Source organism: Diabrotica virgifera, chromosome 5 (genome assembly GCF_917563875.1).
Source record: "Diabrotica virgifera virgifera chromosome 5, PGI_DIABVI_V3a".
NCBI classification, from domain to species: domain Eukaryota; kingdom Metazoa; phylum Arthropoda; class Insecta; order Coleoptera; family Chrysomelidae; genus Diabrotica; species Diabrotica virgifera.
Window position 1 is genome coordinate 143,762,471 of NC_065447.1, and position 16,679 is coordinate 143,779,149.

General features: G+C 31.2%; 1 protein-coding gene across 1 annotated transcript in view; it reads right to left on the bottom strand.

Moving 5' to 3' along the window:
• Positions 1-4,663: 4,663 nt before the first annotated feature.
• The window catches only part of LOC126884462 (queuine tRNA-ribosyltransferase accessory subunit 2), a 36,652-nt gene continuing 24,636 nt past the window's right edge, over positions 4,664-16,679 (bottom strand). Inside the window, exons 3-4 of the mRNA XM_050650401.1 lie at positions 5,131-5,500; positions 4,664-4,851 (exon numbers count right to left, since the gene is read on the bottom strand). Of these exons, the coding sequence (XP_050506358.1) occupies positions 4,698-4,851; positions 5,131-5,500 (524 nt within the window). The 3' untranslated portion in view covers positions 4,664-4,697. The remainder of the gene's footprint in view (positions 4,852-5,130; positions 5,501-16,679) is intronic.

Consider the following 16,679-nt stretch of genomic DNA (forward strand, 5'->3'; position numbering starts at 1 on the left):
CGACTTATGTCAGTTGTTTCATCACCTAGCACTGTAAAGAAGGTACATTTTTTTACTCTCGTCAAGATGGCGCTTTCTATCTGTTTCCCCATAAGAGTTATTAACTCATTTTGCACTTTGGGACTGAAATATGATGCATTTCCTGGAGCATGCTGTATGTGTTCAGCTAATATATTGTCACCATGATTAGCTCGGTAGCGTAACAAAGCTCTAAAATTCCCATCATTTATATTAGGTTCTTCAAGTGACAGACGACCTGAATCGCGATGGCCTCGCAATGGTATCTCTTGTCGCCCACACAATACTATGGTTTCGATAATTGACCTTAAAATGTTTCGGTTTCTTTCTATTTCAGTTTTATTTTTTTTCTGCAATTGTTGAATTACATTTTGCTGTTGTCCATCAAAAACTTTTAAAAATTCATCCTTTGCTATGCTTGAGTGTTGATGGTATTTTGTCCTAGAATGCTTCTGAAAAACTTCAATGGCGTCTTTCCATTTACGGAAAGCTTTTTTTACTAAGTTTTCCGGAGACTCATGATATCCACTACCAACTGCTGATGGACAAAATACTACACATAATTTACAAAATGCACCTTTCAGCTTATCAGAGTAGGCCAACCAAGGAAATCTCTGCAGCCATTTAACTTGGAAAGTGCGTTTCTTTGACCCAATAATTTCAATACAGAACTTGTGGGAAGGCAAAGGTTCCCATACTCTTCGTAATAAAGTTATCTTATCTGCATCACTTATGTTTGATACTCCAACAAAATGCCCAATATCATTTTTTGCAAATACCAATCCTTCAACTTCGACTTGAGTCTTTAAACATCCTTGGAAACTGGAACAGCTGGTGGTAGTGGCCTGAGAAGTAGATGGATTGGAAAAATCATTTGAACATGTTGCAACCTGAAATCAAACAAGAAACAAGTATAAAAAAATTGGAAAACTATCAACAATCAACAGGCCACAAAAGTATAAAAATTTGAATCCAAAATAATTATTATTATTTGAGTATCTACTTACGTTTATCGATCTAGATTCCCCCTCACTCTCAATATCCAGACGAGGTTTCTTTATAATAAATTTGTCCATTTTAAAAAAATAAAAACTGAGCAAATTGTAAATAGTTTATAACTTTTAGAAATAAAACGTTATTACAATGTCTTTGTGGACTCGTGTCGCGTCAAGAATACTGAATGAAATTTCTTATCTTTTCAACTAACGAGAAGCACATGTGGAAGTGGAAATACTACAATATCGCCAGAAAACTAAATCCGCAGTCCGCACACCGCACCACTGAAATACTGAAAACAGGACGTCCCGTCGGAGCAACGGTTATTAAGCGAATGAATCTGTGGCTGTGGCTAGAAAATAAATCTAGATAGGGCGCTCCTGTTCGGCTCAAGGTCGCTGACCGTCGGCTAGATGAGATGCGTTAGAGAGTTACCCTGAGACAAACCCAAGATTTTAAAATAACTGTAATTTTATGATCTTGTTGCGGTGGGCAGTTGGCTTCTAAGAAGATTAACTATATCTGAGAGAGAGAATTTTTTTTCGTTTCTGTATTTTATATCGTGGTGAAAAATAGAATTGGTAATTTCGATGAAGCGCTTGGGGGGGGGGGCCCGGCCCCTCTGGGCCCCATCCCTGGATACGCCGTTGACCCTGTATAAAAAAATATGTTATTAGTTTTATTATTGAATAGAGAATTGAATTACCTTTCAAATGAGCTATCACAAGACCCCTATTCCCATTTAAAAAAATCATCGATGACGTCATCACGCCCAGATGGGTGACGTCACTACTATGGTATATATAGTTGAAAGACTGATACACTTGAAATGAATGAAAAAAGTAAAAGAAGTATATTAAAGTGTGTAAATGTATTATAATTTCACAGTTGTACAGTGGACCTGAATTACAAATTTCTTAATGCGATGCAAGAAAATACATTCCTAAGTAGCCGGTACTTTTTATATATTGACCATTAGCTCTGAAGATGACTTTTATGTCGAAAGCGCTTAGCTAAGGAAATTATAATACATTTACACACTTTAATATACTTCTTTCACTTTTTTCATTTATGGTATATATGCCAAAAAGTCGTAATTTAAAAATAAAAATTGACCTATTTCGGGATTTCTTTCTAAAATCGTCCATTCTCGAGAAAATGAATTTATTCCAACCTTTACGTGCTCACTGTATATTATGAAAGTCAGAAACTAAAAAAAATCAAAGATTAAAGCTACCTCTATAAGATCCTGAAGAAATTTTTGTCATTATTTCATTAATAAGATATTATTTCTAATTATCAACAATGAGCGCTAAGCGCGTATTGAGGCGGCCGTCAATGTGAGTGCGAGTGAGATTCACCATTGGACGGCCCAAATGGTGCATCTCTTTAACACACACCATTGACGGCTGCCTAATACGCACTTAGCGCTCATTGTTACTAATTAAAGATAAAGCTTAGTAATAAAATAGTGACAAAAATTTCTGCTGAATCTTGTACAGGGGGCTATAAACTTTGATTTGGTCACTTTCTGACTTTCATAATAATGGATTTTAACCGAGTTATTAAGCCTTGAAAATGGCTATTTTTGCATTTTTCAAATTTTAAATCGCGTATAACTAAACAATCAATTTTAGAGAAAAATCACAAAATACCTTTTTTTGCTCAGAATAACTCAAATGATCTAAAAAAAATTGTTCGAAGTGAAAAAATTATTTTTGTGAATTTGTCTAAAAAAATTGTTTAAACAATTTATCGATCAAGGTACTGCCTGGCACCCAGTAGATTTGTTATAAGCACCTCTTTTTGAGTAAGTTTGTGCAAAAAATTCGAATCGGAGTAATTTCACTAACGGGGACGACGATACAGCCTAGACTAATTTGAACATATTCAGTAACATTAATTTAATTTCTAGAATCGGCTGTTTGTCTGAATCAGAATCAACTTTTACTAAATGGCATTGGGAAGAGTATACTTTTCCTAGTTGGAGTCTACTTTTACTAGTAAATGTTGAATATAAATCTTCATTTTATATTTATAATCAACTTTTACTGAAACCAGCCGTTAGAGTCGACTCCAACTAGTTGGAGTCAACTCCAACTGGATAATCAACTTGAACTGTAACATATACAATAACTGTTTTGCGGGTCTCTACAGTTATAATCATCCTTTTTTCTCGTGGGCAGTTAATACATCTAGTTTTTGTACTGTTGCAAATTACGAAATATGTGTCCATGTTGTAAGCATTTAAAGCATTGAATAACTCTATGCACATAGGGTTCTACGGAACAGGCCACGCTGTTTATATATACATACATATCTAGGTAAAATGTTACCTTCAAAAGTAAGTATTTGTCTAGGTACATATGCTTTTTCTCCATTTACATCAATTTTCCTCTTAAGTCGAGTGACTTCTGTTACTAATATATTGGATATTATATTTTCGAAAAGATATTCATCACTGAAAGCAGTATCTACGTTTTTTATAATGCCTTTCCTTTGCAGCAGGATATTTGGAATATATGCTTTCAGTTGTTCCTCTTTTAAATTCTCATTCTTAACTAGATAATTTGCATCTTTGGGGCTTTTAATTTGTACTCTTACCCTATTTTTTCCACTCTGTCAATACTAAGAATATTTTTAATTGCTAATTTTTTATGTAAGATATGACCTACCTTCATAGGGTGAATTTTTCCAATCTGCTCCTCATTTATTTTTTCTATGAATACATATACCTTATCCATGTAGAGATATCCTTTTTGTAGATTGAACAGCTTGATTTCTTTTTCTGGTTTCTTGGTCTTATCGCTTTCTTCCTCCTGATCCATGTTTTGGGTTCCCCCTTTATCAAGGGGAGAGTTTTCACCCATTATTGTAAACCACCACCATATAAACACAAAACAAAAACAATAAACACTTCACAACACTGGGTTTTTTATTAATTTAGCCCGGTACGAAATTGGTTTATTATTAATTGTCACAAAAAACTTTTCTTAATCACTATTTAAGCAGCTGTAATTATACGTGTACTCGGTATGAATGATCGTACAAGACTGTGAGTATTTTTTAATCTTAAATGTTGTATTATGAGTATTAACTGTTATAAATTAGTTTATTTGAAAATAAAATATTGTTTTAAATTTTAATTAAACAGGGAGAATTAGCAATAATGTTAAAGCTACGAATTTATAAAAGTACAGGAAGAAGCATTTGATTTTCAAAATGTTGACTAGAATGGACACATGTAGAAGTTTGCAGTTTAACAGTGGCATACGACACACTGTTTTTATGGGAATAAGTTCAAACAGTGAAGGGAAAAAATTTGGATGTTCTGTTTTAATGAAAAAATTTAAAACACTTTTTAGATATTAGCAAGTGACTCAGCAAATATCTGGTACTCATCCACTAGACGTATACTGATTGTACAATGTTCTAAAATTCTGGAATGTATGCAGAATGTATCTTCTATTCCGCAGAAATGGAAGATATACCTACAGTAAGCCAATTGGATGCGGTACGACTGTACAGGAGCAGACGTCTTAGAGAAAAAGAAAGTATTGTGGTGCAGACAATTATAATTTATATGAGGACGTGCCTTTTTTGCAAATAAGTCTGCCTATATTACGAGGAGTTACTAATAAAATCAAGAGAAATATAAAAAAGTATATTTAATTTTAAAATTGCTATCCCTCGACACTGGTAAATATTTCATTTCTTGATTCCTTGTTGCTCTTTGTTAGAATTTTTGCTTGATGATCCTTATACTCTTCTGAAATTTGGTTTTCCAGTTTTGCTAATGTATCGTTAGCTATACATTCCCTAATTTTCTTGAAAAATCTAAAAAAAAATGGTATCACGTTAACAATTTAATTAGTTCAAAATAGTTATAAAAGTTGATAAAAGATATTTTTCTTCAACTGCTGATCTGCGAATCTATTTAACTACAAATGTGTGGTGACAATATGTAAGAATAATAAAGTAAAAAATGAAAGAGTAAACAAGTTAATAAACAATGTAAACGAGTTCTAAAACACCTTTCAGTAATTCTCAGTCATCGATATTTTTTTTTTAATTGCAGCACTGTGTTATCGAAAAAATTATGAATCAAAACCTTACCGTAAATAATGATGAATATTATGTATCATTATTAAGACTGGTGCCAATAATTCTTGAACTGTCAGTAAATGATGAATGTAGGCTTTGGAATATCTTCTACATGCTAAACATTCACATGACTCTAAAATCGGATTAAAATCTTCTGCATATTTTGTGTCCCTTAAATTAATTTCATAATTTTCATTATTCTCATTAGGTTCTATGTTAAAAGTCAAAGTTGAGGATCTTTCTGTCAATATACGACAGTATGAAGTATCAAATACATCTACACCTAAACGTACAAGTTTTATAATATTTGGTGGATTCCAACAGCCTTGCACAGAGCGTAGTTTTTCTTCAGGTAGTTGGTCAATAACAAATTCTACCACTCCTGCAATTAAAAGAAATAATAAAGGTAAAACTTGATCATATCTCAACTATGGTTCGTACAGTATAAATACCCTTGCACGTCATCCGAGTCATAGCAAGTAACGTCACATGAATTCAAGATTTTTTTTGTAATTTGACAACAACGTCAACTTAGATCTCCGACGTTTATAATGACATGTAACGGTATTTACATTATACCAACCATATATAGGCAAAATAAGAAATAAGTAGGTACACACTTGTATTATATAATATGAACCCTCCCTGCGATACTATTTGGCTGATCCTGCAGACTAGGAAGGTCTTCTGAAAGGAGCAGAGATGGTGGCGCCAGCGTGGAAATACCGACGGCGAAAACGGACCAGGACCCAGGAAGAATACAGGCAACCCCAACCCAGTGAAAAGACAAAGTGTTAAAATGTAAGTAAGAAATTTAGTCTATCTTTATTGAAAATGCTTCCCTCGATTTTTATATACCTATACATATTATTATTGAACATTGAATATTTATCTTTGCTGATTTTTGAATAATTTATGAAGTATCGATTTTTTTTAAGAATATCTATGAATTTTGAAACATGAAGTGATTTTTGAATTGAATATTTTTATCGAAGTTTATTATACAGCGTGTCTACTTAAGTTGGAAACATATGGGAAACTTTTTTGTTATTCATTTTACGAAAAAAAGTTATTCTTTATAAAAAGTTCTGCATGCTCTAAAACCTAAGATTCAATCATCAGATATCAAATTTTGTCAATATTATACGAGGTATGTCAAAAAATATGAACTTCGTTCAAGAGTAAAATACCTTTACTTCTCTCAATATCGAAAATTCTTATTAAGAAAAGTTGTTTGGAAATAAAAACTAAGATCAAATATGCAATTACATGCTTCTAATTGGAAAAAAATATTTTCCAAATTTTTCTCAAATTTATTGATACTAACTTCGTTTTCATTTATTACACATACGATAACTCTTTTATTATTACTTCTACGAAAAAAAGGTATTCTTTATCAAAAGCTCTGTATGTCCTAAGACCAAAGATGCAACCATCAGATATCACATTTTATTAATTTTATACGAGGTATGTCAAAAAATATGAATTTCACTCAAGAGTAAAGTGCCTTTATTTTTCACAATATGGAAAACGGTTATTAAAAAAGTTGTTTAGAATTAAAAACTATGTTTCAATATACAATTACATCCTTCTAATTGAAATATTGTGAAATATAAAGGTACTATAATCTTGAGCGAATTTCATATTTTTTGACACACCTCGTATAAAATTAATCAAAGTTAATATATCATGGTTGTGTCTTAGATTTTAGACCATGCAAAGCTTTTTATAAAGAATAACTTTTTTTCGTAAAATGAATAATAAACGAGTTATCATATTTGTAATAATTAAAAACAATGTTGGGTATCCATAAATTTGAGAAAAAATTTTTTTTTTCAATTAAAAGCATGTAATTGCATATTTGATCTTAGTTTTTGATTCCAAACAACTTTTTATCATAAGAATTTTCGATATTGAGAGAAATAAAGGTACTTTACCCTTGACCGAAATTCATATTTTTTGACATACCTCGTATAATATTGAGAACATTTGATATCTGATGATTGCATCTTAGGTTTTGGGACATGCAGAATTTTTTATAAAGAATAACTTTTTTTCGTAAAATTAATAATAAAAAAGTTTCCCATATGTTTCCAACTTAAGTAGACACGCTGTATATGTTATTATTGAATTTTTATTGAAATTGGAATTTTTATTGAATTTATTGGAAAAATCTCTATCCGATTTCGATTTTTAGTACGGTTATTTTTGAATGTTCTATGGAATATCGAATTTCTTCCAAAAATTTCTATCAAATTTTGAGATATTAACTGATTTTGAATATTTTTATGTAACTATTGCATAATATGCTATTTTTGAATTTTGAATTGAATTTGTGTCGAATATGTATACTATTACTGAATTTTTATTAGCTAGTTGTTTTATTATTGATATTTATTGAGTATATTTAGTACATTGTCATCGATTTTGTATTAAATTTTGTATGATATGAACCTGAATTAATAATTTTGTGGAATAAATGATATATAAATGATTTTTTTTGAATAATGATTAGTGATGACATACGTTGATATAAGAGCTTTAAGACAAACATTGCTATAAGCAAGAGATATACTTTTAACGAACCGACCTGATGAGTCGAGATAAGGAATTTGGAGAAGAACTATACAAATAAGAAGAAGAACAAACAATATTATAAGCTAAATATTATGAGACAACTAGAGACAATAAGAAAACCCACTGCTCTTGTCAAATTAGGAAGGTACTAAGTGATTTATAGAAGCTTGAAAGCTTATTAGAGACCCACTCTGTGTTTTGAAGGGTACCTATTTTATTCATGATTATTCGTGAATAAACAACGGCCTCAAAGCAAGGGATTGAGGTTGTGATATTTTTAGAAGAATTTGAACCGCATAAAATACCTATTTCGTGTTTTGAGTATACCTCAATGGTGCGTACAGATCAGGGCGAAAATTAGGGTTAATATTGGCGGAGAACTAAGACATCCGAGTGAAACCTCTTTTATTAAGGTAAAACGAAGGTATCGGAGCTAGTATATGAAGTGATGATTATGATGTTATATGAAATGATATATGAGATAAATTATATATGATTGTTATATGAAATATGTATATGAAGATGAATTATGTACACTGTAGAAGTGTTATTATGTGGAGAAAAATGAAGAGATATATAGTTGTAGTACCAGACAAGAAGAAGAATAGAAAAAAAAGAGAATTTTTAGTAAAATATGTGGGAAAAATGAAAGAAGACACATAAAAATTGCAAGAAAAGAAGCAAAATTAAGAAGATACTAAGCAAATAAGTAGCTAATCATTGAATTATGTCTAAGAATTGAAGTTGTAAATTTTTTTCCTCTAAAGTAACGTAAATAATTATAAATAAATTATTTTTAAATGTATATAATGAATTCAGGTTAAATTTTCGCGGAAAATGGAAGTATTTGAATCAAGGATAGACAATATCTTACAATAGTGTTAGTAGATAGTAAGCAAAGGGACACAAAAAGTGAAGTTCTTAGAGAGATTAAATCTTTATTATAGGTACAAGAGAGTTATTAGAAGTTTTTTACAGACATATTAGAAGTTTTTAGAGAGATTACATTTTTATGATTAATTATTTATATGGGAAATAAGCCACAATTAAAATGAAAAAAATAATTTTATTAACGTTTCGACGCCCAAATCGGGTGCCGTTGTCAAAATACAAAATATTACTATTTTAATTGTGGCTTATTTCCCATATAAATCAGTAATATTTTGTATTTTGACAACGGCACCCGATTTGGGCGTCGAAACGTTAATAAAATTATTTTTTTCATTTTAATTGTGGCTTATTTCCCATATAAATAATTAATCATAAAAATGCCACAAGGAAATAGCTTCAGAACAACATTCATTTTTTTTTATAGGTACATTATTTTAAAGTTAGTAAGGCGTATATAAATAAATCAAAAGAAGATTGAAATAGGAATTATTAATAAAGTAAAGGTTACATTTTTATTAACTGATTCGAGTAATATTAGCTTAGCTTAGGACTTATTAGTTAGATACGAGATTTTTATAATTATTTAGGTAGATTAGGGCACTAAAAGACTATGATAAAAATCCGAATAGGTTTAGTCACTGTTTTTATGTGGACACTGTTTTTATGTGGACACTGTTTTTTTTTGTGAATGGAGAAAAGCCTAAAAGGCAAGACGGACCAGAAAGTGAATTAGTGATAAAATAAACAATTTTTTAGTATTAGAAAAACCGGTTTAGAATAGGAAAAAGAATATACAGGTTTAGGGTATTAGGATAGATAGGAAATTTAATTTTTGAAAATAGTATTAGGTAACCATAAACATTTTGTAAAAGGGAAAGAGGAATATATCGTCAGATATTCTTCTCTTCTTAGGACTTTATATTTAAAAAAAACGGCAGAGATGTATTATAATACGAACCCTCTGTATAAATCATAATTTAAATAAGATTATTAACCTTTAGGGTATTGAACAGATATAAAAACAATAGTTTATAGTTTTGTATCACATGTTTATTATGCGTGAACTTGAACTATATTTGTTATGATTTAGATCGGTATAAAAACATGCTGAGCAATCAGTATGGAGAGATAGACAGATAATTATTAACGTAGTATGTAGAGGTCGAGGCGCTATGAATCATTAGTGTTATTATTTACATATTGATCATACCAGTGAATAAAATATAATGTATCGAAGATGTATTAATTCTTTTTAATTAATTAGAACCAGAAGGCATTAACATCACAGTTATTTATGACATGATACACTTTTGGGTACACACACGTTAAATGCTAAGAAATATTTCAATGAGAATATGAAGAAGAAAATATCAAATCAATTAAGAAATAAATCAATTAGAAAATTTCTAAGAACCATAATTATCTTACTTAAAATTAGTCTTAGAACCTTGTACAGTATACCATTTTTTTAAAAGTAATTGATTTTTCTTTCTATAAAATGCACCATTGCATATACATAAAACTCCGTAGGAAAAAATTTAGAGAACAATGTTTCAAGGATTATTTCATTCAAAGAGATTCTGACCAATAGAAACCTACAAGAACAAAAATTACAGCGATTATTTCATTCATAGGAGATTCTGACCAATAGAAAGCTACAGAAATAAAAATTAAAGTGATAATTTTTGATAATATCCCGTGGTCAAGCATTACGTCAGATGTCCTTCGTTACTATGCAAAAATGAACATTCAGTGACATTAATGACAATTAATGTCTTACAACTTGTCACAGAGGACACCAAGAAACACGTTTAGCAAATATTCAGGTAAATATATCAATAAAATATTAGTTGAAATGATTTAAAAAGATAGTTTTATTCATGAAATAATCTCAGCGAATTACCCTCGATCGCTAAAATTATTATCGAATTGTTGCCCTCGTGCCACTTTGACACAATTTCAGTCCCCTTCGGGTCGTGAAATTAAAACTGTCATTGTCAAAGTGTCACTCGGGAAACAAATCAATAATTTTAGAGCTCTCGTGCAATTACTACTGAAAATTTACCCAAATATGGTGTGAGTGGTGAATTTTGAAAAACCGTATCTTGGATACTATAAATCGTAGACATCTGCCAAACTTCAATCTGAAAAGAAAGAATGAAAGTTTTTTTCTTTGTCGCAATGTTTATACCTATATACCCGTGGAAAAAAGTTAATGGGCAAAAAACAAAATCACTTTCTTTCGTATTTTTTGTTGCTTCGTTTTTTAAATATATTTTTGTAAAAACACTATATTTTTGACTTTGGAAAGTGACATTTCGTACGAAAATTTAATCTTGAACAACTTTTCCATAGTAGTACATTGTTTCACGGTTTTTGCTCCACAAAAGCTAAAGCTAAAAGCTAAAGAGCCGCTTAGATTGACATGAAAGGGCCTAGCCGGGTAAGATGATGAAAAATGTCCCCACTCGATTCGAATTCCATATAGGTAATTGTTTAGCACATATAGAGAAACTCACTTTCTGAAATTTTTAGCCCCCTAGGTGGTCACGTGACCCACCTAGAGCCTAATTAGGCTTTTATGTTTTTATTTTTTATCTCAGCCGCATCGAGAGCTAGCGAAAAACTTTAAATAAGAAGTTGTAGGTTTCAAAAAGTTCTGTCCGACAAAAACTTTTTTTTTTAATTTTTGACAGGAAATTTAAATTTAGGACGATTTTAAAAGAATGAAAGAAGTGAAAGAAGTATATTAACAAAACCTATCAGTCTTTCAGATTTTAAAAGAGTATAAAAAAATAACTAAGACATTTATTTTCACGAAAAAAATTTATAACGTGTATCTTTGCATAATGTATCACCCTGAATTTTTTTAGATTTTTAAAATTGGTGAAACGTATGTACTTTTACAAATAAAAAACCGCATTTTTTTGGGTTCTTTTTCGCTTTTTGATACAATTTTATCCATGGTGTTTAAAAAAGGTAACACCGTCACTAGGATAGATAAAAAACTGAAAAAGAATTGGGGTTTGCTTAATAAAAAATTTTTGTAACGCCATCCATTTTCAAGATACAGGGCGTTGAAGAAAACAAAAGTTTACACATTTTTTACGATTTTGCCGAAACTACTGGCAACATTGTAATAAAATTTGGCAGGTTTTAAGAGGTAGTTATTGTGCATTTTTTGACATACAATTAAGAATTTTATAGTCATCATTGGCGCGCTTACGGGTAATGGTCTGAACTTTTTAAAGAAAAAAAGATTTTTTTTACCATACTGCTTTTTTACCGCCACTGACATATTTCAAATTAACAATCATTTTTGAATTCTTCGTTGCATTTGTGACAAAAAATCTATCTTGCCTTTTTTTCATACGACGCGCCGTTTTCATGCAAAAAATAGAATATCTTAATACTTCCGAAGTGTTGGAATTAAGTTTTTATGGAGGTACGAGTTAAGAGTATAATTAGACCGGGAGATATTATACAGAAGTTCAGCCACGATTTTCTAAGTCCTGCCTTTTGCAATACTGGAAGGGTAGACGATGTACTTACAATCTGTGGAAACATCCACAAATTTCCTGTGACATTTTCCTGTAAAAATTGGATTTTCCCAAAAAATAAAAATAGGGTTTTGCGATGAATTTCTAAGTCCTGCCATATCCGTAGATAGGATACTATCGATTTTATGAAGAAATTTTTTTGGGCAGGAGGGTTGTAAACGGGGTAACGGAGTATATATGTATACAAACATGTAAGGAAAATAATGAAATTTTCATGATTTTCTAGGTCCTGCCAACGAAATAAACTAAACATATTTATTTCAAAATGATCAAAAAAAATATTGGCATGACGTCTCCTAATGTTTAACTATACTTGTCCTTTGGAAAATTCTGCGGAAAATTTTCACCCTGATTCCGTGATTTTCTTAGTCCTGCCTTTAAAAAGTTATAATACTCAAATACAATCAATACCTTTTCGGTACTCGGCAGGAAGGTTAAACGGTTCTTGTAAGACGGCAGGAGTCCTAGATTTGTAAGAAAATTCGTGAAAAAGTCAACGATTTTCTGAGTCATGCCATTTTGCACATGTTTCAAGAATCTTAATATAAGTCTATTTACAAAGAGGCAGGATGGTTTTATGGTTATTTTGTATACAGGGTGGGGCATTAGTGTGTCAAAGTCCAATTACTCGTTTGTCGTAAGATATACGAAAAAAGTTATTTAGGTAAAACATGGGCCACAGATAGGACTACGATTTAACAGTATTTTCTAATATACAGGGCTACCCGTTTTCACAGGGTGACACAAATTTATGTTTTTTTAAATGGAATACCCTGTATATTTTTACATTTTTGGATTCTACTCGATGTTCTCTTTAATAAAATATAGTGTTTTGAAATATTATACGAGGTAGTTTAAAATATTATTACGTTTTTTTGTTAATTTTGTAGGAACATTCACACCCTATACATATTGTTAGTGATTTGATATCCAAACTTCTATTAATTTATGTTTAAACGATTTTTAATATAGTCTACTATTGTCAGTTATTAATAGTATACCAAAATGTTTAATTTTAGTATACGGGGTTGGTTGAAACTCGGAATGAGTATTTTCTGAGTTTTCTTAAATGGGACACCCTGTATTTTAGTTTTATAAGAAAATTATATTTTATGGTACCTTTTTATTTGTTAAGCATTTTCTATACCATATTTATATATTAATTTCGGCAGTAAATTGATACAGACAGATTACTCAGGTGGTTTTTGGGGTTTCTGAACAAGAATGTCACATTAGAACAGATCTTTACCTAGTGCTCGGGGTGACTAATATACACGCCATATTCTTAAATTTCGAGGCTTTCAGACACTAAAGTGATGCAAGTAGATTACTCGAGGAGTTTTGTGGTTGCTGAACATGAATACGCCATCAGAATCGACCTCCAAAAACTCTCTAAATTCGAGATCAGTCACCCTAGGCACCAGGTGCTCCGAGGGTCGGTTGTAATGTCATATTCGTGTTCGGCCATCCCAAAAACCCTCGAATAATCTGTTTTCTTTAATTTATTGCCGATATCCCACGAAACTCCAGATGACGTGCCTTAGCAGCAACTCTGGGCACTAGGTGATTCGGAGGTCGGTTCTGCTTGCGTATTCGTAACTCAATAAACCTCCCAAATAACAAAATTTTGCCCTTAATACACTGATTTTGACAGGTTTATGCACTTTTGGATGCATGTTATGCACTAAAGAGCTAAAGCTCTTTACAGATGGCGCGTTGTAATTAGTTTTTTATATCTCCAGAACGCTTCCAATTCGAAAGACAAAAACTGGTCCGCCTTTTTTTCTTCCAGAGATAAATCGATTCCATCAATTGCTAATCTCTAGTACCGGTCATAGGAATCTTTTTTGTTTTTCCCTTTTAAGTATTTTTGACACTAGATTATTAAATTGTGAGGTATTCTAGTACTAAAAGGTACTCCTGCTTTAAGTCAGTAGGATGCACGGTTTTCTGGAAAAATCCATTTTAGAATTTTTCGTTTGTTGAATTTGAAAAAAATTTTAAATAAATTAAAAAAAACGGTGTATTTGCTGACTTAAAGCAAGAGTAACTTTTAGGACTAGAATACCTCATAATTTAATACTCTACTCTCAAAAATGTCTAAAAATTTAAAGACCAATAAGTTATGAGATAAAATATCCGTTGATCTACCCAAGACGGATGCCTATGACCAATACTAGAAATTCACAATTGATAAAATCGATTCATCTCTGGAAGAGAAATAAACGTAGCAGTTTTCGTTTTCCTAAATAGAAGTTTTCTAAATTCTTTTAAACTCAAAAAACCAAAAAACGAAAAATTTTTCAAATCGATTTTTCTAGAACACTGCGTATTCTTCTGAGTTAAAGCAAAAATACCTTTTAGTATTCGATAAAATATCCGTTTCCGTACCCAAAACGGACCCCTATGACCGGTACTAAAAATTGACAATTGATAATTGACATTTGACAATTGGCCTCTGGAAGATAAATAAGTGTACCAGTTTTCGTTTTTCCAAATAAAAGCGTTCTGCAGATATTTTAAATAAACTAATTACAAGACTACGATATGCTTCTTCTAGACGAAGCATATCGAAGTAGAGGTCGTCCGCCAACCAGATGGTCTGATGACATCAAACGGATCGACAGAAACTTGATGCAGACAGCACAGGACAGAAATGCATGGAGAAGACTGAGGGAGACCTATATCCAGCATTGGATAGATCCGGGTTGAATTATGACGATGATGAATTACAAGACGCCATTTTTAAAGAGCTCCAGCTTTCCACGGAAGCATTTTTGAACTAGGTGAATTGAGTTAAATTTTCTTAAAATTATCTGAGGAATCTCCGGTTTTCGTTTGTTATGAGAGCTTCTGGACACCATCTATAATATAATGTGTAGGTAAAATCACTACTATAACCAATAAATTGTAAAAATTGTTTATTTACTTTTATTGCGTTTACTTAGATAAAAATATGATCTAATCACTTAAAATAAAGATGATACAGTTTGCTATTAGATTTGAAAAGTGTGTAAAAATTCCGAGACATTATTCAGGAAAATAATATTTAATAGAATGCGATTGTTTTAATGATACACAAATAAATTTTTTGTATTTATTCATCTTTGCGGCTATCCTGCCAAGTTTTAAACGGTTTTAGATTAGTGTTTTTTAAGCATACTCGACATGGTATGACTCAGAAAATTGTGGTGATATGAATATGTTTGTATAACACCCTGAAATAATTTTACAGACACACAATTTAATTTTTTTATACGAAATAACTATACAACCATCCTGCCTCTTTGAAAATAGATTTATATTAACCTTCTTGAGATATGTGCGAAATGGCATGACTTAGAAAATCGTGTAATTTTCCACGACTTTTCTTACAAATTTTTTAACTATATATAGTAAAAAAGGTGTAACTAAACATCCTGCCATTTTGAATAATGTCTACTGAAATTATTTATTTTATAACAAAATTTATTTTATGACTTAGAAAATCACGGAAGCAGAGTGAAAGTTTTATACAGAATTTTCCAAGAAACAAGTGCAGTTAAACATTAGGTGACGTCATGCCAACATTTTTTTTGGTCATTTGGAAATAAATATGATTAATTTATTAAGTTGGCAGGACTTGGAAAATAATGAAAATTTCATTATTTTCATTGCATGTTTGTATATCTGTATACTTCCTTAGTCCTTTTGCAACCGTCCTGCCCAAAAAATTTTCTTCATAAAATAGATAGTAGCCTGTTATTCTATGGATATGGCAGGACTTAAAAATTCATCGCAACTCCCAATTTTTTTTTTTCATTGAAAATCTAATTTTCACATGAAAATGTCACAGGAAACCCGTGGATTTTTCCATAAATTGTAAGTACCTTTTCTAACCTTCCAGTATTGCAAATGGCAGGACTTAGAAAATCGTGGTTGAACTTCTGTTAATATCTCCCGGTTTAAATGTAGTGTAGATTGTATTGGGACCGTGCAAGTTCGGCAAAGCGACCCCTATTTCTTCGCTCTGTACTTTTATTCCCACTTTTAATTATATTGGCCAATTATATTAGTCCTGGTTACTGGATAATTGTCAAGGCCATAGTCCAAAAAAATAGTACGAAGAAAAAATAAGATTTAGGTTATGTTATGAAACGTGAACAATAGGGAACTTGCAAAATTTTTTTTATTACATAATAATGTTCAGTCTTGTTTAAAAATGAGATTTCCAAAATTTCACGCTTCAAAAACTCGTAATAACTTAGAAATACGTATTTAAAGTCTTCAGCGGTATAAAATAGTTCAAACGACCCGTGACGTCACATAGCTTTACATTAGTTATTATTATGGTTATATTTCGCTGTGTCTAAGTACACGCTAACGTGTACGCAAATAAAAAAGTTAGGTATGTACACGCGAATTAAACTTCATCAAGCCAGTGACGTTATTATTTAGCGTGCGCAGTGACTGTATATTTTGGTACATGCTATTTTGATATGTTTAGCCTGTGTTTAATAGAAAAATATTTGTTAAAGGAAGGGAAGCAGAACT